This window comes from Syngnathoides biaculeatus, chromosome 3 (genome assembly GCF_019802595.1).
Source record: "Syngnathoides biaculeatus isolate LvHL_M chromosome 3, ASM1980259v1, whole genome shotgun sequence".
Taxonomy (NCBI): domain Eukaryota; kingdom Metazoa; phylum Chordata; class Actinopteri; order Syngnathiformes; family Syngnathidae; genus Syngnathoides; species Syngnathoides biaculeatus.
The window spans coordinates 38009989-38033207 of record NC_084642.1 but is presented as its reverse complement, the minus strand read 5'-3'; the positions used below and the strand labels follow the sequence as shown (position 1 = coordinate 38033207).

The 23219-nt window shown below is 41.8% G+C and overlaps 1 protein-coding gene across 10 annotated transcripts in view; it reads right to left on the bottom strand.

The window, feature by feature from the left end:
- Positions 1-1161: 1161 nt before the first annotated feature.
- herc1 (HECT and RLD domain containing E3 ubiquitin protein ligase family member 1) overlaps positions 1162-23219 on the bottom strand; it is a 219481-nt gene continuing 197423 nt past the window's right edge. For all 10 annotated transcript variants that reach the window (XM_061815706.1, XM_061815707.1, XM_061815705.1 and 7 more), the window contains 8 exons: positions 16949-17118; positions 16527-16696; positions 16284-16449; positions 16127-16203; positions 7951-8203; positions 3608-3760; positions 3192-3497; positions 1162-1768 (listed from right to left, as the gene is read on the bottom strand). In XM_061815706.1, coding sequence (XP_061671690.1) covers positions 1583-1768; positions 3192-3497; positions 3608-3760; positions 7951-8203; positions 16127-16203; positions 16284-16449; positions 16527-16696; positions 16949-17118 — 1481 coding nt within the window. In that variant the 3' untranslated portion in view covers positions 1162-1582. The remainder of the gene's footprint in view (positions 1769-3191; positions 3498-3607; positions 3761-7950; positions 8204-16126; positions 16204-16283; positions 16450-16526; positions 16697-16948; positions 17119-23219) is intronic.

Below are 23219 nucleotides of genomic sequence, written 5' to 3'. Positions count from 1 at the left end.
GATGCCGTACTTACCCATCACTTCTTCATCGCCCCTGTTTCCTTTACCAATATGTCCATTACAATCTGCACCAATCACAACTCTCTCGCTGTCTGGGATGCTCAGAACTACTTCATCTAGTTCCTTCCAGAATTTCTCTTTCAACTCTAGGTCACATCCTACCTGTGGTGCATAGCCGCTAACCACATTATACATAACACCCTCAATTTCAAATTTTAGTCTCATCACTCGATCTGATACTCTTTTCACCTCCAAGACATTCTTAGCCAGCTCTTCCTTTAAAATAACCCCTACTCCATTTCTCTTCCCATCTACTCCGTGGTAGAATAATTTAAACCCTGCTCCCAAACTTCTAGCCTTACTACCTTTCCACCTGCTCTCTTGGATGCACAGAATATCAACCTTTCTCCTAATCATCATGTCAACCAACTCCTGTGCTTTTCCTGTCATAGTCCCAACATTCAAAGTCCCTACACTCAGTTGTAGGCTCTGTGCATTCCTCTTTTTCTTCTGACGCTGGATCCGGTTTCCTCCTCTTCTTTGTCTTCGACCCACAGTAGCTGAATTTCCACCGACGCCCTGCAGGTTAGCAGTGCCGGGGGCGGGCGTTGTTAACCCGGGCCACGACCGATCCGGTATGGGATTCTTTAGATGAACGCTCATATTTGTTTGGCACAGTTTTTATGCCGGATGCCCTTCCTGACGCAACCCTCTGCATTTATCCGGGCTTGGGACCGGCCTACAGATTGCACTGGTTTGTGCCCCCATAGGGCTGCATTAAATTGTAACTGTTGTGTAAAACCTCAAAATAAAAAAAAAAAACAACAACACATACTACTAAGTACAAATGGCATTTGTAACGGTGACTTAAAAATAAAAGTTCTGCTGAATCTCCGCAGTAAACTATGGCTACTCTACGAGGAATTAATACCTCTGTGTCATTGTCAGGACCTACTGTATAGTTCCAATGTTTACACATTTAGGACATAAAAAGGATATAAGTTTATGTTTTTTGATAAATGGGCCAAAGTGCAAACAAGAGCTGCAAGAGAATTAGAAGAAGAAAGGTCAACTTCAGGTCATTTTCAAGATTGAGAGAATATGTTATACCATGAACGCAAATCTTTCTTTTGAACTGAAAAATATTCAATATTACAATAATCCATTCGGCAGCATTTATTGTTGGTTTGGATGCTTTGTGAAACACGGTTCAGCCAATAAAACAATAAATATGGATGTTACAGCAAGAAATTTGTCATGATGCATTTTACACAATGTACATGATATATTTGACAATTTTGTTTGTGAATACCCTATGCACATTTTCAAACAAAGGGGAGGGGAAAGAACAGAACAAAACTAAACGCACTTGTGAAGATTTTTGTTGTTAAAAGTAGTATCAAACCCACAAGGACAAATAAAATTTGTGCAGCTTGAAAATCCATCAAATTGAATGTAAAATGTGGTCCATCTGCTCTTGATGAGTGCAGTGATGATTATGCATTTCAGGGTTTGTGAGGCATTCAGATAAATCTGGGCATGTCAGCTCATTCCTGGTCCTCAGATGTGCTTCAAGTGCGCATCAGTAGTCAGTATCAGAGCCCTCAGCATTGTCAACATTACGAGAGAGCATGTAGTTGTCCATGTCGATGGAGCGGCAGTTGTTGATGGCGTAGCGCAGCCGCTCAGCCATGACAGCCTGGCTGGAATACGGCGGCAGACGCAGCTGGAAGAAACAAGTCTGAGAGGTGGGCAGGCTGTCATACGGCTGCAGAGAGAACAGGAAGCACACCGGTCAACCACTGTTCCAAGATATACAGTGCAAGAACTATGGTGCTATCTAAGAGTTTACAATGAAACTGTGAAAACAATGCTGTGCAATCCTACAAAAAAACAAAAAACTGAGTACAAGGTGGCACAGTAAACGACTGATTAGTACATCTGCCTCACAGTTCTGAGTATCTGGGTTCAAATCAGGCCTCGTCGATGTTGTGAATGCTGGGTCTTGTTGGTTTTCTGAGTATCTACTGCACCTACTGGTAACTTATTTGACATGCAGCAATGACAAAATATACTGAAAACATGGACTAATCTGATTAGTCACTTAGAACTCCTATTATTTTGAACACTACTGTATATGTGCCCTGCAATTGAGATAAATGTCTACGACGCTAGTGAGGCTAAGCGGTTGGGTAATTTCAACTCACACATCTGTGACCATCCAGCACGAAACTGATCGTTAAGTTGCAGAGCCGTGTTTTGAGCTCTGAATATTTTCAGAAAAGCATTAAAAATGGTTTCCAATGATGTATCGATTGTGTGTGATCGGATAATATTTGGTAAATTTATTCCCGTTTGAAAATCAGACCTTTCAGCATTAGCCTAGTAACAGGGTGTTTTGTTTCCACCATATGAGAGTTTTATGGGCATTTGTTGTTTCATACATTCAATGACATACATTTAAATTAAATTATGGGCGTTTGTTGTTTCATACATGCAATGACAGACATATAGCTTAAATGTGCGGCTGCATGCAAAGCCAAGCTTTCTTGTGATGGGATTTTCCTTGTCTTGTGCACAGCAGCAGCCGATTAGTGTTGTTGATTTCTTGTCCTTGTCGGACATTTCTCGTGGATATTTCGCTGTACCTTGTCAAAACCACAATCGGTCTGCCTGTGTCTATCAAACAGTTAAGTGTATAAAATACAAACAGTGTATTAGATTAAAAAAAAAGTGTACTGAGAATGGTCTGCTTACATATTTACATTTACGTGGCTATTTGGCATGTCAAGTCTGCTCTAAGTTGGTCATTTAGTGTGACGCCAACTACACTCATTTAAGTTTTTTCATGTTGATGACATTCTGTAACTTGTGTGGGCCGTACATTATTACCAAGCAATGGGTACGGCTAAGCTGTTTTTTTTTTTTTCTTCTGTGGGTAAGTGATATTCCTGACTTGTCAGCTGCTGAAAGTAACAAAATTTTACGTAGTTCTTAGTAACTTTTGAAATCACGTAATCAGTGAAGTTGCTAAATTACTTTTCAGCTCAAGTAATCAGTGAAGTACCTAAGTTACTTTTCCAAGGTAACTGTGGCAACACTGGTGGTAAGAGTACAGCTTTTTTGTACCCAGAACTGAGGGGCTAAGAACTACAATAGAAATATCCTGCTAATAAATGTCACTGACTCACTCTGTCCACTTTCATGATCTGAAACCTCTGAGAGATGTCGGCTGTGTTGGCGGGCAGCCTCGAGCGTCCGGATACAAAGCGCATAAAGAGCACTCGCTCCTCGTTGGAGAACTCTTCTAGAGTCTGCCAGAACCATTGCACCAGCGAGTGCTGCTCATCCACTTCTCGGTAACGCACCACCTTCTTCAGCACATCGCAACTGATCTCAGGCATTCCGCACACCATCTGCTCCAGCTGCTCGGCCGTCAGCAGGGACAGCAGCGGCACCGGCACGATCCAAGACATGCCTTCACGCACGGCGGCCACCTGACATGAGACGGGGTTTTAATTTCATTAGGGGTTGAAAGTATTTTCCAGACACTCGTTCCCTGTCATATATTAAATTTCATGCTTAGTAACAAAATGAGCATCCTTACCTGGCGATTGATTTCATGTAGGCGGTACTCAATAGCTCTTTCCACATATTCCTTTCTGTTGGAGAACGTGAGAGGGATGCTGTTTCCTCCTGGGATGATGGGCACCATCTTACCATCTGCACTCTGCCCGACAAAAGAATCCAGAGGAATCATCTGAAAGGAAAACAAAACCCAACTTTTGTTGTGACTGATCGTTGACTTGAGTTAAATTCGTTGTGAGGCAAAGCTCATAACTCATTTTATACTGAGTTGATGTTTTGTCCTAAGTTTTTTTTATAGAGTTAGAGGTTGATTTATTGAGGCTTGCATTGAGGCATGTGATAATCCTGTAATACTCAAAACCAAATGTCCTTTTCATTAAAAAAACAAACAAAACATAAACACTTAATAAAAGACATGATATATCTTGAATCCAAAACAAATACATAAAAACACACACACCAGCTGAATAAGTATTTAACATCACCATTTTTCTTTATGAAATATATTTACAAAGATGCTTTTGAAATGAAAATCTCATCAGATGTTGGGAACAACCCAAGTAATCCATACATACAAAAAGGAGAACAAATAAGTTCAGATATTATGTGTAATAATGTGAAATGACAGGGGAAAAATAGAAAACCTGGTATTTATTCAATACTAATACTGTAAGTCTTGACATGACAGCTTCAAGACTCCTCCTGTATGGAGAAACCAGATGTAAAACTTCTACTTCTGTAAAAGTCACCTTATGAAATGACTTCTGGAAGGGATTTATTTCATAAGTAGAGGTAGTACTGTAGTTTTAAATGTATTTCAAATGTATTTTAAATGTACACAGAGAACCAAAAAAAAAAAACAAGGAAGTGTGTGGATCATCGTGTCTGTGCCAGGGCGCACACACGTTTGTGAAAGAATACATAAGTAAAGCCAAACATTAGATACATTATAATTCCATTTCCGAACCGCTCATCCTTACGAAGGTCATGGGAGTGCTGGAGCCTATCCCAGCTATCAACGGACAGGAAGTGGGGTAAACCCTCAACTGGTTACCCGCCACTAGCAGGGTACATAGAGACAGACAATAGTCACGCTCTCAATCAAACCTACGAGCAATTTAGAGTGTCCAACTAATGCAGGTTTTAAAGATGAGGAAGGAAACCAGAGTGCCCAATGAAAACCCACACAGGCAGAAAGAGAACATGCAGAATCCACACAACCAGTGCCGAGATTTGAAGCCCAGTTATCAGAACTCCCATTTGGGAACACATTTATCCTTTTTGAGATCGAGCGGGAGGAATCAACCACTTTTTGCACCAATTGGCAGGGGCAGTGTGGTACCTACTGGGCCCCAGACAGTACACTTTTATCCTTGTTTGACCTTACAATGTGATTCGCCCCCACGAGGACAAGGCTTTTTGACAAGCAAAGGCTGGTTCAAGAAACTTAAAAAAAAGATACCGCTTCAGAAACGTGCCTCTGCATGGTGCTGCTTGTTGTTACGTGGCGGAAGAGTTTCCTAAACTCATCAGTGAGGAATGGTAGGTGCAAGTTTTTAAAATGGATGAAAAAGGCCTTTTTTGGAAGAGGACACCTTTAGTCTTTCTTCAAGGACTGTGTTTCCGATCATCATGTGGCAATGTTCCAGGTGAGTGAACGTAAAGCCTCCACGAGCATCTCCTCCGCCATCACGTGTGTGTGTGTGTGTGTGTGTATGTGTGTGAGAGAGAGAGAGTGATACGGGACTCCGCATGCGTATGGAGCAGTGAGAGTGAAAAGGGATGGAAACGCAGTGTGAGCAATTATTGCTAGTGTGTACAGTTTACAAGTTTAGCGAGAGCGACCAGGAGGAGTAGTGTTTAAGAGAGGACACGTTGATGTTGAGTGCTCAAAGGCTCTAATAATGCTTTCCGAGCAGCAAAGCGGTGCTTCATACTATTGTTGTTCCCGCCACCAAGGCCTCTCCCATGCGTTTCCTGACAAGCAGACTGTTGCAGGAAAGATTAACAAAGGCTTTATAATTATAGATGTAAGTAAATATGTGTACTGTTCTAATCTTAGCCTCAAATATGTAAAGTATAAATACTGTTTAAATGTTTTAATCATTCTGGTACCCAGACACACACAAGAAAATTACTGTGGGGAGAGTCCTACTTCGCGTTTTTTCACATTTCGCGGGGCATTCTAGTTCCCATTAACCGCAGAAAAACAAGGGATGACTGTAAACCCAAACAGATGAATAATAAAAATCTAATTTGTGCACTTACTATTATTATATATAATGAACACTATTAGGTCAACATTTACACAGAAACTGTAGTACAGGGAAGGGTTTCAAATCATTTGTTGAGGGTGGAAGCAGGGCTTTTGGATGGGCTTGTGATGCTAGTTTGAGAGAGTCTATTAGAGTGAAGGGAAGGTGGTGAGAAAGGGGTGTGTGCCTTGAATAGCTTCATTGTTAATGAATGTGAATGACTGAGGGATGGCTGAAACAGCAACTACAGTGAATAAAATACGTATTGGATCACCCTGCTATATTGGAAGTTCTCCCACTTAGAAATCCTGGAGGGGTCTGAAATTTTCATCATAGTTGCATGTCCACTGTGAGGGTGATAATCTAAAAAAAAAAAAAATCCAGAAATCTCAATGTATGATTTTTTAACACCTGTCTATCAGCTACAATTCTGACCCTGAAAGACTTGTTACTCCGCCTTTAAAGGTCCACCTCTAGTCCATGTATTATCATGAATCAGATTCACCTGTGTGAGATCGTTAGCTGCATAAAGACACCTGTCCACCCCATACAATCAGTAAGACTCAAACTTGTAACATGGCCAAGACCAAAGAGCTGTCCAACGACACCAAAGACAAAACTGTACAACTCCACTGGCTGGAAAAGGCTATGGAGAAATTGCCAAGCAGTTTGGTAAAAAAGGTCCACTGTTGGAGCAATCAATATAAAATGGAAGAAGCTAAACGTGACGGTCAATCACAATCGGAGTGGAGCCCCATGCGAGATATCACCTCGTGGGGTCTCAGTGATCCTTAGAAAGGTGAGAAATAAGCCCAGGATTACACGACAGGACTTGGTCAATGACCTGAAAAGAGCTGGGACCACCGTTTCCAAGGTGACTGTTGGTAATACACTAAGACGTCATGGTTTGAAATCATTCATGGTTTGGAAGGTTCCCCTGCGTAAACCAGCACATGTCAAAGCCTGTCTTAAGTTTGCTATTTGGATGTTACATTCCACTAACCGTGTTTGGAGGAAGACGAATGATGAGTTCCATCCCAAGAACACCATCCCTACTGACAGGACGACTGCATTGAATAAAGGAGAGGATCATCGCGGCCATGTATTGTGAGATTTAGAGGAACTACTTCTTTCCCTCAGTCAGAGCACTGAAGATGGGTCGTGGCTGAAGCTTTCAACATGACAATGACCCGAAGCACACCGCCAGGAAAACCAAGGAGTTGCTCAGTAAAAGGATATTAAGGTTCTGGCGTGGGAAGGATGGGGGTGGTAGCATCATGCTTTGGGGATGTTTTTCTCCACATGGGACAGGACGACTGCATTGTATTAAGTAGAGGATGATCACGGCCATGTATTGTGAGATTTAGGGGAACAACCTCTTTCCCTCAGTGAGAGCATTGAAGATGGGTCGTGGCTGGGTCTTTCAAAATGACAATGACCCGAAGCAAACAGCCATGAAAACCAAGGAGTTGCTCAGTAAGAAGAATATCAAGGTTCTGGCGTGGCCTAGCCAGTCTCCAGACCTAAACCCAATAGAAAATCTTTGGGGGGAGTGGAAACTCTGTGTTTCTCAGCGACAGCCCAGAAACCTGTCTGATCTAGAGAAGATCTGCGTGGAGGAGTAGGCCAAAATCCCTCCTGCAGTGTGTGCAAAACTGGTGAACTACTACAGGAAACATTTGACCGCTGTAATTGCAAACAAAGGCTACTGTACCAAATAAACATTGGGTCTTCAAATACTTATTTGCAGCTGTATCATACAAAAACAGGTAAACGGTTAAAAAAAAAAAAACCTGTGTTATTTCTGGATTTTTCTTTTTTTTAGATCTCTCACAGTGGACATGTACCTACGATGAAAATTTCAGACCCCTCCATGATTTCTAAGTGGGAGAACTTGCAATATAGCAAGGTGTTAAAGTACTCATTTTCTTCAATATAGGTTGACTGAAAAATGAAAATCTGCAGCTAGCCACAGGATGTGCACACAAGCAGCATTAATTCTGTAATTCTAATTATTTGATTCCACGCTTTAAAAAGAAAACTAGTAGTACTAGTGTTGAGATAACAGATAGACGAGGTATGTAATCGTTTCCCCACATGAACCTACCTCATGGAAATTGTCCTCAGTGATGCCACTGTCTTCGATGTGAAGAATGCTTTTCAGCGTCTGCACATAAAGGAGGTCCACTTCCTCTAGATCTTCAAGGATGAGTGGAATACAGCACAGCTGTTTCCATACCACAGGTGCCAGGTGAAGATCCAGGGGCTTCTTTGTACGAATGGCTACACCCATCAGGATACCAAGAAATTTAAACTGAAGCATGTGCTCATCCAAGCAAGAAGATGGGTTGAGGAGGAACCTTAGAAAAGACCAAATTATTAATAAAGATGTCATTCGATTTTTTCATCCAGTAATCCAAAACATACTTAAACCATTTTCAATGAATGTTTTTTTTCTTGGCGAACTGTGTTCAGAACTCGTTTTGCATGTTACTCCTGTACTTTTACAGATGTTCTCTGTGTACTTCGGTTTCCTCCTAGTTTCCAAAAACATGTACTTTACTTTCTATCCACACTTCGCTGGGATAGTCTGCAGCGTCCCAATGACCCTATTGCAGCTATCTTCAGGCAGTAGGCTATAAAGTATGACTACGATAACACTGTCATACTAAATTTAGCGCATCTTATTAATTCACAAGATAATACCTTCACAAAAACACATTTGAGAAGGTTCCAACTCATTTATTCCACTTGGAATTTTATGTACTGCATGTTTTGAAAGCATTTGTTAAAATCACATTTAGTGAATGAAAATAGCTTGATATTTCCCAGTTGGATCATGATCTTTGGAGAAAATGTCGATTTTGCTCTCAAAACTGAAGGGAAAAATGCACTTAAATGAAAATCTGTGGATGAACACATATGTTGTTTTTGATGTTTTTACCAGAGCGAGAGAGCTCATATTTTTTTGTTGAGCGCAATGCCCAGCCACTCTGTCTTTTGTGTCAGACATCTAACGCATTTCACAGCTTCAAATTTTCACTTCATCTTATACTATGAACTGCATTTCCTAAAGGGACTAATCTTTCCAGTCAGAATCAAGCCACTTTGAAAAATCCCACAGAAAAGAAGTAGTTAAAAAAAAGACGCATCCAGAGATGAATGCTTCCATCATATCAAGTAGTTTGGAACATTGCAAGGGCAAAAACCCATAAATTGAAGGATAATTTATTTTTACAAAAAAATGACTGGGAACCTGCCGTGTTTGATAGAGAAATTGGGGTGGACAGGTGTCTTAATGCAGCTAACGACCTACCACTGGTGCATCTGATTCAGGATAATACATGAAGTAGAGGTGGACTTTTAAAGGCGGACTAACAGGTCTCTGAGGGTCAGAATTCTAGCTGATAGACAGGTGTTCAAATACTTATTTGCAGCTGTATCACACAAATCATTAAAAAAAAATCTTACATTGTGATTTATGGATTTTTTTTTAGATGATCTCTCTCACAGTGGACATACACCTACGATGAAAATTTCAGACCCCTTCATGATTTCTAAGTAGGAGAACTTGCAATATAGCAGGGTGTTCAAATACTTATTTTCTTCACTGTAAAAGCGTAAACCTGTCCTTCATCGGCTTGTGGCCCGGCGTCAACTTTTCCTCTTGTATGATGTAGGTGCTTCGTGGCATTTTCTTCCAGAATAGGCCCATTTCATCACAGTTGAAAACTTGCTGGGGAAGGTAGTCCTTGGCCTTGACAAAACTGGCAAAAACTGCTTTGAACTTTTCCGCGGCAGCCTGGTGTGAACTTGCAGCCTCCCCATGGTGAAAAACGGAGTGTATCCCACTTCTTTTGTGGATTTTTTTTTTTAACCATCCTTGACTTGCTTTGAATTCAAAGCCCTCAGGAACTAGACTAGGGTCTTTTCTTTTTAAATCTGTATTCAGATTTCTAACTTTGGTGCAAATCCCTTCCTCGCCAACACTATCCCCAGCTGACTGCTGGTCGTTTACGAAAATAAGAAGCAAGTTTTCGACTTCCTCCAAGATCTGTGCCCTTTGCTTGGTCAACACGGTTGATCTTTTGGCAACATCACTTGCTTTGAGGGCATCCTTGTGTTTCAGAATGGTGCTGATCATCAATTTCGCCATGCCATACTTCGATAGCTCAGAAACACGCACACCAGATTCATATTCGGCTATCAAATCCTTCTTGAAGTCGACAGCACCATTTTCCTTTTTTCAGCACCAGCAGTTCCACTTGCCTTCTTTGGAGCCCTGGTTGGAGGTTAATATTGCTCAATAGGAAGAAAAAAAAGTCACTACCGGGAGTGTGTGGGTCAACTGGTTGCGTTGTTACACCTTTTCGGTTTTTGTCGGGGGTGCGTTTGAATTCATAAGAAATTGTTGTGGGTCAGCTGGTCGGGGCGATTTTCGTTCAAAAACCAAAGCAAAAAAAAAAAAAAAAAAAAAAAAAAGAGAAATTTTCATTCGCAGACCGATTTGTACAAAAACAGATGTTCGAAAACCGAGGTACCACTATAGATGAATTTCTTTACAAATTTATGAAAAAAGAAAAAACTGAAATATCACACAGCCATAATTATTCAGACCCTTTGGCGTGACACAGTTAACTTCGGTGCTGTCCATGTCTTATGATCATCCTTGAGATGGTTCTACACATTCATTGTTGTGCAACTGTTTGATTTTACTGATTCGACTTCATTAGTTAACCCATACACCTGTTTATGTGAGATCTTAACATTCACATTGCATGTCAGACCAAATGAGAATTATGAGGTCACAGGAAGATCTTAGAGACAGTGGCAAAGCACAGATCTGCCCAAGGTTACAAAAAATTCTGCTGCACTTAAGGCTCCTAAAGGCACAGTAGCCTCCATAATCCTTAAATGGAAGTGGATCTGGCCATATGGCCAAACGAGCAATCGGTGGAGAAGAGCGTTGGTGAGAGAGGTAAAGAAGAACCCAAGCATCACTCTTGCTGAGCTCCAATGATGCAGTCGGGAGATGGGAGAAAGTTGTATAAAGTCAATCACTGCAGCCCTTCACCAGTAGGGCTTCATTGCAGGGTAGTGAAGACTATTTTACTTTTATTGCATTTTCATTATTTGCTTAAATATGACCTTAAACATTTAATCAACAGATAAAGTGTTCTCCATTTGCTAATCAGACAAGGATGTGTTGTGGAGCCGGTGGTTGTCCTTGCTCTTTGTATGCAGAAAACCGGCTGGCGCCATACTCTCTCCCAGGCGTTGCCGTGGAGATGAACGACACCAGATAAGGAGCGGAAAGTTACCATCTCAGCCCAGGTCCAGACTGCGGGGTGGGTGGGTGTGGGTGGTTGGGGTTTAGCCACTTCTACCATGGACCCATACATATAAAAACCTTGTGTTACTGGGCAGCTTTTGTCTTCTTCTTTAGCTATCCTGCCAGAAGACACACGTCTTGTGTTGGACAGATACCTAGATAAGACCCGGACGTCTGTACTTCACATTCCTTTGTAATAAATCCATTTGCTGTTAACTTTTTCTAATCATTGGTCATATCTTCCTCGACTCGTGAACACGCGTAGGGTCCAAACTCGCAAATCCCTACAGTGGCCAGATGAAAGCCGGCATGGAGTTTGCTCAAAAACACCTGAATGACTCCAAGACTGTCAGAAACATCTAGTCCAGGGGTCAGGGACCTATGGCTCATGAGCCATATCTGGCTCTTTTAATGGTTGTATATGGCTCGCAGAGCCCTCATAAGGACATACTGTACATGTGATTTCTGTCGTGCAGGCAACGCAAATGACGCAGACACATTTTCCCCTCGTGGGGTTGCTGTAGTTTGGTGTCGATGTACGCAGGTCACTCAAAGAAAAAAAAGATGAGTTTTCAACAAGAATGGAAAGCCTTTGTGGAGAGAGAGAGGTTTCTGCTGTGTGTCTAAATTCACAGACGGGGTGTATGCCAATGCATTCGTACTTGATGTTGCCAATAAACATTTTGACAATTTCACAAAAAGACAAGATCATCAAATGAATAAAAGACATGCCTTTGTTGGCAAGAACTGTTCACCATCGTACCATCATGATGGCAAATCAAATTGAATTACATTCACGGTTAACGGATGGAGGTCTCAACGCCTGTATGAAGCTACGATGTATGAAACAGACTATAAAGTGGTCAGCAAAACCATGCAGCACCGGAAGTTGCATGAATGATAAGAAGTACCTTTGTTATCGATGGTTAGCAACAGCGTCTTCTTCTTCTTCTTTTCCTTTCGGCTTGTCCCGTTAGGGGTCGCCACAGCGTGTCATCTTTTGCCATCTTAGCCTATCTCCTGCATCTTCCTCTCTAATCCCAACTGCCCTCATGTCTTCCCTCACCACATCCATAAACCTTCTCTTTGGTCTTCCTCTCGCTCTTTTGCCTGGGAGCTCCATCCTCAGCATCCTTCTACCAATATACTCACTCTCTCGCCTCTGGACATGTCCAGACCATTGAAGTCTGCTCTCTCAAACCTCGTCTGCAAAACATCCAACTTTGGCTGTCCCTCTAATGAGCTCATTTCTAATCCTATTCAATCTGCTCACTCCTAGAGAGAACCTCAACATCTTCATTTCTGCTAACAGAAGCTCTGCTTCCTGTTGTCTCTTCAGTGCCACTGTCTCTAATCCGTACATCATGGCCGGCCTCACCACTGTTCTGTAAACTTTGCCCTTCATCCTAGCAGACACTCTTCTGTCACATAACACACCAGACACCTTTCGCCAGCTGTTCCAACCTGCTTGGACCCGTTTCTTCACTTCCTGACCACACTCTCCATTGCTCTGTATTGTTGACCCCAAGTATTTGAAGTCGTCGACCCTTGCTATCTCTTCTCCCTGTAGCCTCACTCTTCCCCCTCCACTTTTCTCATTCACGCACATATATTCTGTTTTACTTCGGCTAATCTTCATTCCTCTCCTTTCCAGTGCATGTCTCCATCTTTCCAATTGTTCCTCTGCATGCTCCCTGCTTTCACTGCACATGACAATATCATCTGCGAACATCATGGTCCAAGGGGATTCCAGTCTAACCTCATCTGTCAGCCTATCCATTACCACTGCAAACAGGAAGGGGCTCAGAGCTGATCCCTGATGCAGTCCCACCTCCACCTTAAATTCCTCTGTCACACCTAAGGCACACCTCACCATTGTTCTGCTGCCATCATACATGTCCTGTACTATTTTAACATACTTCTCTGCCACACCAGACTTACGCATGCAGTACCACAGTTCCTCTCTTGGTACTCTGTCATAGGCTTTCTCTAGATCCACAAAGACGCAATGTAGCTCCTTCTGACCTTCTCTGTACTTTTCCACGAGCATCCTCAAGGCAAATAATGCATCTGTGGTACTCTTTCTAGGCATGAAACCATACTGTTGCTCGCAGATACTTACTTCTGTCCTGAGTCTAGCCTCCACTACTCTTTCCCATAACTTCATTGTGTGGCTCATCAACTTTATTCCTCTATAGTTCCCACAGCTCTGAACATCCCCTTTGTTCTTAAAAATGGGAACTACAACACTTTTCCTCCATTCTTCAGGCATCTTTTCGCCCGCTAGTATTCTGTTGAATAAGTTGGTCAAAAACTCCACAGCCATCTCTCCAAATTGCTTCCATACCTCTACCGGTATGTCATCAGGACCAACTGCCTTTCCAGTTTTCATCCTTTGTAGTGCCTTTCTGACTTCCCCCTTAGTAATCATTTCCACTTCCTGGTCCTTCACTCTTGCCTCTTCAACTCTTCTCTCTCATTTTCTTCATTCATCAACTTCTCAAAGTATTCTTTCCATCTATTTAGTACACTACCGGCACCAGTCAACACATTTCCATCTCTATCCTTAATCACCCTGACCTGCTGCACATCCTTCCCATCTCTATCCCTCTGTCTGGCCAACCTGTAGAGATCCTTTTCTCCTTCTTTCGTGTCCAACCTGGTGTACATGTCTTCATATGCCTCTTGTTTAGCCTTTGCCACCTCTACCTTTGCCCTACGTCGCATCTCGATGTACTCCTTTCACCTCTCCTCAGTCCTCTCAGTATCCCACTTCTTCTTCGCTAATCTCTTTCCTTGTATGACTCCCTGTATTTTGGGGTTCCACCACCAAGTCTCCTTCTCCCCTTTCCTACCAGATGACACACCAAGTACTCTCCTGCCTGTCTCTCTGATCACCTTGGCTGTCGTCGTCCAGTCTTCCGGGAGCTTCGGTTGTCCATCGAGAGCCTGTCTCACCTCTTTCCGGAAGGCTGCACAACATTCTTCCTTTTTCAGCTTCCACCACATGGTTCTCTGCTCTACCTTTGTCTTCTTAATCTTCCTACCCACCACCAGAATCATCCTACATACTACCAACAGCGTAACAATGTTAATTCAATAATTCTGAGACTTATTGTACTCTAATGTGCTGGTTTTACATAAATGTGTAAATACACCTGTACTTAAGTTTTTTAAATACTGTATGGCTCTTTTGAAATTACATTTTAAAATGTTTGGCATTTATGACTCTCTCAGTCAAAAAGGTTCCCGATTCCTGCTCTCGTCTGATGAGCCCAACATTGAAGTTTTTGGCTTTAATTCTAGGTGGTATGTGTGGAGAAAAACAGGCTCTGCCATCACATCTCTAATACAGTCCCAAATGTGAAGCATGGTGGTGGCCTAAGCACACAGATAAAATTAAGGAGGAGCAGCCTCAGAACAACTCTGTGACTGTTCTTGAATGGCCCAACCAAAGGCCCAACTTAAACCCAATTGGGCATCCTTGGAGAGACCTGAAAATGCCTGTCCACCAACATTATCCAACCTGGCATAACTGAAGAGGATCTGCAATGAGTCATGCCAGAGGATCACCTAATTCAGGTATGGAAAATTTGTTGTATGATTCCCAAAAAGATTTATAGCTGTATTAGCTGAAAAGATTTCTTCAAGTAAATACTGAGCAAAGGGTACTTACAGCTGTGTGACATTTCATATTTTTCTTTTTAATCTTTCAACAATTTCATTTTTTCCCCATTAATATGGGGTGCTGTGTGTACATCAATGAGGGAAAAAAAAAAAAGCAAATGGTTGCGACGTGAAATTTTAAAGGGGTCTCAATACTTTCTATACTCACTGTATATACGTGGAAATGAATGTGTGAGATTATTGAAGTGGCTGATATGGAAAGGTGCCAAAATCACTCAATCAATCAATACTGGGCCGATTGTTCTAATATTTTGAGAGCTATCTGTGGGCATAAATAGGGAGGCATTTGTGATGCAATCAACAGGAAATTAAACCGTGTATGTCAAAATGAATCTGCAAAAATTATGTCTGATGACATGGCTATATCTCCTTAAGGAGCCATTTCGATTGTCTTTTTTTTTTTTTTTTTTTAAACGAGTCTTCCAACAATGACACCTGAGAATACATGAATAGAAGTTCAATGAGGAAACATCATTATCTTTCGCCATTTGCAAGTCAGGCTGTGATGGGCTGAACAAAATGTGGGTGGGCCAATGTTTAGCTGAAAATCAAATATTTGATTTTCAGAAAACAAGCCTTAAAATTACTAGTCAGTTTTGGGGATTTTTTTTCCTGTTGAAATCAATTGTAAATCGAAAACAATGTGCCAATATTCTCACTACTAACTAGTTCCTTGAAGTGTACTAAAGTGATGTTATGATTTCTAACTGTGTTTGTAATGAACCTTTGTTTCCAGTTTTTAATGTTTGATTCAGCATTCATTTTGGAGCCTTCTGCAATTACTGGGTGGCTCCAACTTTAATAGCTTGCTTGTATCTGACTAAGGAATATTGCAAAGAAGATTTTGTGAATTAGTAGTGCTCTACTTTGTCTTGAATCATATTTTGGGTATAAGAATTTCATAATGTGGAGGCCCTGTAGCTCAGTGGTTAGAGCACTGGTCTGGTAAACCAGGGTTGTGGGTTCGTATCCCACTGGGGCCTCCACTCCCTGAGAAGGGTTGTGTCAGGAAGGGCATCCGGCGTAAAAATTGTGCCAAACATATATGTGCGTTCATCTGAGATGACACGCTGTGGCGACCCCGAAAGGGACAAGCCGAAAGAAACGTACTTACTTACTTATAAGAATTTGTTAATGTGGAGTAACTATCGTGTATATCAATGTTCATAATTCACATATCAGCTCCTATATAAGCTTTGTTTGGCCCTCAATATTTGTACTCGCCCCAAAAAACCCACCAGTCAGGCTCTATTGCTTGTCTCACCTGTCTCTGTTGTACCCAACCTCTGCAGTGGCATTGGGGGAGGGGATGAGCAGGTCTACCACACCGGTCTCCAACTCCTATGAACAAATTGGCAGACCAACAAAAGTAATAGAACTACCAATCACCAGGCAACAAGGAACTGATGAGTCGTCCATACCTGACACATCTCAGTGATAGTATCATCAAACACACCCCCTGCGTCATCAGCTCCCTCCCCAACCAGCTTCACCTTCCAGGCTCTTGAGGGAAGACGAAGGTCTGAAGCATTCAGTTTCACAACCTGACGGGCAATCTGCACGAAAATGGGTTTACATTTCCGACCTCTGAAAAAAGTCAAAGATGGAGAAAAAAAATTTAATAACGAGCAACGATGGAATAACCTGAGATGAAAGGGACTGACCTTGTGGAGATTCTTTTGACAGTGATCTGAGGACCGTAGTTCTTGCCTTGCACCATGGTTTTGCCAATAGAGCGTACCATTGGTAGAGTGTACACTCTGGGGGCTAACAAGGGTCTTAACTGACCCTGAACAATGCCCCAGGTACCTGCGTTGTAGCGGGAGTTGCAGCTCTGCCAAATAGACACCCTAATTATCAACACATTATTATGTGCTACTTATTAATACTGTACTAAACCTGGAAGGAATGGGTAAGACATTTTTCTATTTTTTTCAGAGAATGGCATCTTGACAACAGATGGGGAATTTAATTTAAATGAATTGCTTTCAGTAACTGAAAGATGACGGTGGCCAAAGATTTAGTTTTTTGCCATTTCCATGTAAGTTTGGTGTCTGTGCGTGTGTAGTTTCTTTTAAATGCCCACCTGGTTGTTAGGACTGAGGTTGAGAAGTCTCCAAGATGAGTACATGAGGTCAGAAAAATGATAAAGGAGGCGTAGCCGACCCCTCACTGCTTCCATGCTTACTTCCTTAAGCACACTGTACTGAGGAGGCACAGCCACAGGCAGACCAAGCTTGAGAGGCACTGAAGAGCCTGACAATGCAAACAAGTGTCAGTTGAAAGAGAAAGACCAACTCCATACTGTATGAGGATTATTGAATATTATTAACAAGAGGTGCACATCACGACTTTGGTCTGGTTCTTTAATGAATACCAGAGGTTGCTGAGTAGTGAGTCACTAAGTTCCTTGTAAAACATTTTAACAGACCATCATAAGTGCCACAAAGTGTGTAGCCTCGTCGGCGGCCCCTTCAAACTCTGATGCTCTCACCACCCAATGAGTGGTGCCTTTGGCGGAGGAGTTTCGAGAGTGGCACACGTTTACAGCTGGGCTCAACTGAATTGAGAGAGAATCGGACCAATTCATGAAGTGATACCACCAGCTTTGTCCAGCCTGCTCCACGTCCACCAAGCACAGCTCACCGGGAAAAGGTTAAATCGGTGTTTCAAAGTTTGCTTTTTGTCTTTTAATCCCGCTATTTTGAGCCCTGCGTGACGCCGCATCCAGTAAAGGCGGCTGTGTGAATGAAAAAGTAAACAAATGAGATGCCTAGAGGTCTGTCAAAAAAAAAAAAGTGTTTGTCAGCAAAGCCTGCCTCCTCAAAGGGTGCCTCCTCAGCTAAGAACTTACACACCAGGAGAAACTAAGTACTCCAAGGGGAACCTTCCGTACCCTGGTAGTATTTTGCGGTGGGGACTCAGGGGGAACTCAAGCTACCAGGGTAGTTAAGTTCCCTTTAAGATTCCTGGGGTGGGGAAGCGCCTATGGTAGGGGTGTCAACAGATTTTTGTCAGGGGCCACATTGTAGTTATGGTTTCCCTCAGAGAGCCATTATAAGTGTTAAACCCTAAAAATATTTAATCGCCTCATCGTATTTACACATTCAATTTATGAACTACTTTTGGAATCAGAAATAGAGAGTCATGGTTTTTTTCAACTCAGTGGATAGAGCATTGGTTTGGTAAACCAGGGGTCGTGAGACCGTTTCTCACCGGGGCCTCCACTCTCCAAGAGCAAACCTTTGTTTTTGTTCCCAATTTTCAAGAATTGAACTCAATCATCAAGATTTTATCCACACAACACAGTCAAGCTATACATTTTAGAGTAGCCTTTTATAATGGGCAGTCTTAAGCACACCTGAGCAATAATCATGGTGTCCACTATCTCTGCACTGAAGCAAGTCCATTTTTTTACATGCTTGGCTTGCGTGCTGTCAAGATGTGCTGACTCTGTCATATATTGCCTGACTTCTGACATATCCTTTTGTGTCGCAAGAAAAATACAGTGCAAGTCCTCCCAATTACAATGATGAGGGGCCTGTAATTTTCATCGCTATACCTCACCAAAAATGAGGAAAAAAAAATATCAGAAAAGCACAGCCTGATTTTAAAGGAGAAGGTGATGTGCAGAGCTGCAAGAACTATTGAGTAATAAAGTTGATGAGACACACAATGAAGTTATGGGAAAGATTAGTGGAGGATACTCAGGACAGGAGTATTTGCGAAAGAGTAGCACAGATGCATTATTTCCCTGGAGGATGCTAATGAAAAAGTACACAGATCGTCAGAAGGAGCTACTTTGTGTCTTTATGGATCTATAAAAAGCCTATGAAAGGGTACCAATAGAAGAACTTTGGTACTGCATGCAGAAGTCTGGAGTAGCAGAGAAGTATGTTAGAATAGTACAGGACGTGTGAAGGCAGCAGAACAGTGGTGAGGTGAGCCGTAGGTCTAAGAGAAGAATTTAAAGTGGAGGTGGGACTCATCAGGACTGAACTGCTTCCTGTTTGTAGTGGAAATGGATAGGGTGACAGATGAGGCTAGACTGGAATTCCCTTGAACATTGATGTTCGCATAATACATTGTGATCTGCCCTCTGTGAAAAAGCAATTGTCCCCTGAACCTAATAATGATCCTTTGTATTCTTTGCTGACAGCAGGTTTTTCTGGGATCCCTCCCATGGATGCCGTTTTTGGCCAGTGTATTTCTTATGGTGGCGTCATGAACACTGATCTTAACTGAGGCCAGCAAGGCCTTCAGGTCTTTAGTTGTTGTTCGAAGTTCTTTTGTGACCTCCTGGATGAGTTGTCGTCGTACTCTTGGGGGTAGTTTTAGTTGATAGTCCACTCCTGGGAATGCCACCGTTACGAGTTTTCTCCATTTGTGGATAATGGCTCTGACAGTGGTTTACTGGAGCACCAAATCCTTGGAAATGGCTTTGTAACCCTTTCCAGACTGATGGACTTCAATCACTTTTTATCTCATTTCTTCTGGTATTTCTTTTGATCGTGGCATGATGCATTGGTTCTTGAAATCTTGTAGCCAATTTTACTTTCTCCAACAGATTCTATTTAAGTGATTTCTTAATTCAACAAGTATGTTGGTAAGGTTTGGGTGTGGCTTGTTGAATTGAATTTGAGTTAAGTTGAAATTGAACTTACCTTTCTTAAATTTGTGGTTAGACACAGCGACTGTGATTTAACAAGGCGAGCAATTACTTTTTCCAGAGGGTCTGAAAGGTTTGGAAAAAATATTTATGCTTTAATAAATTGACTTTTCATTTGAAAACTGTATTTTGTATTTCCTTGGGTTGTCTCTGAGGGATTTTAAAATTGGTTTGAGGATTTGAAACCTTTGTGTGACAGATAAGAAAAAAAAAAAAAAAAAAAAAATCACACAAAGCATGAGGTTTCCACCCCTATGCGTTACAGTAGGTAGGTCTTTGGATAAAACTCTACATTCTTTCTCCTACAAAAACACACCAAGTTAAGTGTTTACCAAAAAGTTTTATTTTGGTTTCATCAAATTATTTGACATTCTCTCAATCCTCTTCTGGATCATCCAAATGCTCTCGAGCAAATATCAGGTCAGGTCAGGACAGGCCTAGACATGTAATCGTTCAAGTAGTGGGACGTGTGGCAATCCAGCATTTGAGTCTCTGGTGGCGTAGTGTGTTACTCACCGTAGCCTTTGCTACTTCGGTCCAACCTCTCTGCAGGTCATTTACTGTCCCCCCTTGTGGTTCTGGGGTTATTGCTCAATGTTCTTGTGATCATTATTTTGACCCCAATGGGTGACATCTTGCGTGGAGCCATATATCAAAGGCGATTATCAGTGGTCTTGTATGTGCACGGTTTTCTAATAATTGCTTCTGCAGTTGATTTCGTCACATCAAGCTGCTTATGTTTTGCACATTCAGGCTTACCAGTCTGGTGGAGGTCTACAATTTTGTTTCATGTGTCCTTTGACAGCTCTTTGTTCTTAAGTGGAGTTTGGAATGTGACTGGGGTTGTGGACCAGTGTTTTTTATTCTGAGTCAGAAATCTTGTTTGTTTCTAGATGATCAATATTTATTTTCCACCATAATTTGGGAATAAATTAAAAATCAGAGATTTTCTTTGTCTGCCTCATTGTCTCTTATAGCAGAGGTTACCTATGACAAAAATTACAGACCTCTCTAATCTTTTAAGTGGGACAACTTGTGCAGTTGGTGACTGACAAAATACTTTAATCGCCCCACTAAATATATTCAGAGCCGCTCATGAGGTGTGTTTCATTGAAGTCTGGTCAGAAGAGGCTACAATAGCTGACAAGTGGAGTTTCCCCTCTGACAAGTGACAAAAATCCATTTGGAAAATACTGTATGTTGAGAATTTTAATGTGAAATTAAGCCCCGAAGCAGATCCAAAGTTATGCCTCGCAAGTAAGAGGTAAGCACCACTCGTATACAGATTAGTAAAGGAGCATGTGTTTTTGGATTCTCTCGTAAATAAGTATTGTACGTACAATAAATATAATTTAATTAGAATATTGCACTTCTGAGTGAATGCAAGTTTGGACGGCCAGCAGCTGCGTCATCAATAGGAAGGCAAGTGAGCCAGCCGTTAATCAACATTGCTCAGCAACCTTACTAGTGACACAAATGTGGGTGAAACAGATTGACAGATTAAATGAAAACAAAATATTAAATAACACACCATCACACCATTGAGATGACAGTATTTGTTCAGCACGCACTTTCAGACAAACTTCAAGCCAACATGCAGCATGTATTGACTCGCATTTACTTTGTTTGCTTAAGGTTGTTTATTCATCAACTCATGGTTGCTGTGTTTGTTACGTTTTGGACCGCCCTAAAGAAATAAAAAAAGAGGATTCGTGCAGATGTGGCCAGAACGGGTTAGAGATGGTGAGACGCGAGCAAAAGTTCCTCTTGTCGATGAGGGGGCACCACATCGGCGAAACGGAAGTGATGTAACAGCGGTGTACTGGAAGTGATGTCACAACAATGTGTCGCGGCCATTCAGTGGTACACAAGAAGTTAGCTTTGTGACTTTCTGTATTCCAAAAAAGGTTATTTTATTGTTATTGTGTAACTAGACACTTGTAGTGTTGTAATTTTTGTCTTAAGTATGTAAAGTATAAATGCTGAACTGTTGATGAAACGTGGTACCCACACACCAGCTCCAGCAGAAGTCTCCAAGTGATAAATGGTGACTATACAGTAATATAATACAGTAGGTTTTTTGAATTTACATTATAGGCAAAATGAAGAGGCAAAATTAGAGCTTCAAAAGTTGCTTTGAGTGCACGGACTGGAAAGTCTTTGAAAAGTAGGTGCGCAGTTTAATGATTTCACGTATACTGTTACCACCCATGTCAGTTTCTGTGAGGAGGGTGTGTACCAACAAAAACTTTTCGCACGTTCAATAAACAACAAACCGTGGTTTTCAGACAGACTTAGACAACTCCGCCAGGCTAAAGAATTGCATATTGTCGTGGGGACGGGGCCCTCTACAATCGCACTAGAAACCAGCTGACTAAAGAAAATAACATTGCAAAAACAATGGAAAAACATTCGGCGCTAATGACTCTAAATCAGTTTGGCACGGATTACAATCACTCACGAACTAAAATAAAAGTTCTACCCCAGTAGAAAACAAGAGCGGGCTAGCTGACGACCTAAACAGCTTCGACTGCAGATTTGAAATACAGTGAAGAAAATAAGTATTTGAACAAACTGCTATATTGCAAGTTCTCCCTTTCAGAAATCATGGAGGGGTCTGAAATTTCCATTTTTAATTTACCTTACAATTTAGGTGTATGTCCACTGTGAGAGAAATAATCTAAAAAGAAAAAAACAGAAATCACAATGTATGATTTTTTTTAACAATTTATTTGTGTAATACAACTGCAAATAAGTATTTGAACACCTGAGAAAACCAATGTTAATATTTGTTACAGTAGCCTTTGTTTGCAATTACAGAGGTCAACGTTTCCTGTAGTTGTTCTGCAGGAGGGATTTTGGCCCACAGCTCCACTCAGATCTTCTCTAGATCAGCCAAGTTTCTGGGCTGTCGCTGAGAACCACAGAGTTTTAGCTCCCTCCAAAGAATTTCTATTGGGTTTAGGTCTGGAGACTGGCTAGGCCACGCCAGAACCTTGATATGCTTCTTACGGAGCCACTCCTTGGTTTTCCTGGCTGTGTGCTTTGGGTCATTGTCATGTTAAAAGACCCAGCCACGACCCACGAGGTGGATGTTAGTCTAACATCTTTTTTTTTTTTTTGGGGGGGGGGGGGGTGTTGGGGGGCACGTTGTCACACGATCAACCAAAACTGCCTCGCGATCAACGCATTGAGCACTCCTGGTGTAACTGAATTTCCTTTGACATCGCTCATTTTGTTGATGGCTTTCGACGTAAATGCACTCGCAGTATGTGAAGCAGCTCATAACATGCGCTGTTGGCATTACTTCCGAACATGCTCAGTACGGTTAACTTGAATTTCCAGTTTCCGGGTGAATAGTAATTGTTGAGGATCAGGTGTGTTTTGTTACCAATGTTTATGAAATAAACACGTAAATGAATGTCAAGACGACACATATTTAGCGACGTCTTTCCATTTTTCTACTCGTAACAAATTTTACACGCGTGATTTTTCGTGCTCGACTGTGCAGATTTGGGAGTGCGATGGCGCGCGAGCATGATCGCGCTCATCAAACGTGAGTGACTGGTACTGTGTACCTCCTTCACAGTTTGGTTTGGGGCCGTCGCAAAAAAGGACAAACTCAGACAGCAACGGACAATCAAAACCGCTGAACGGATTGTCAGCACAACGTGACCCACTATTGAGG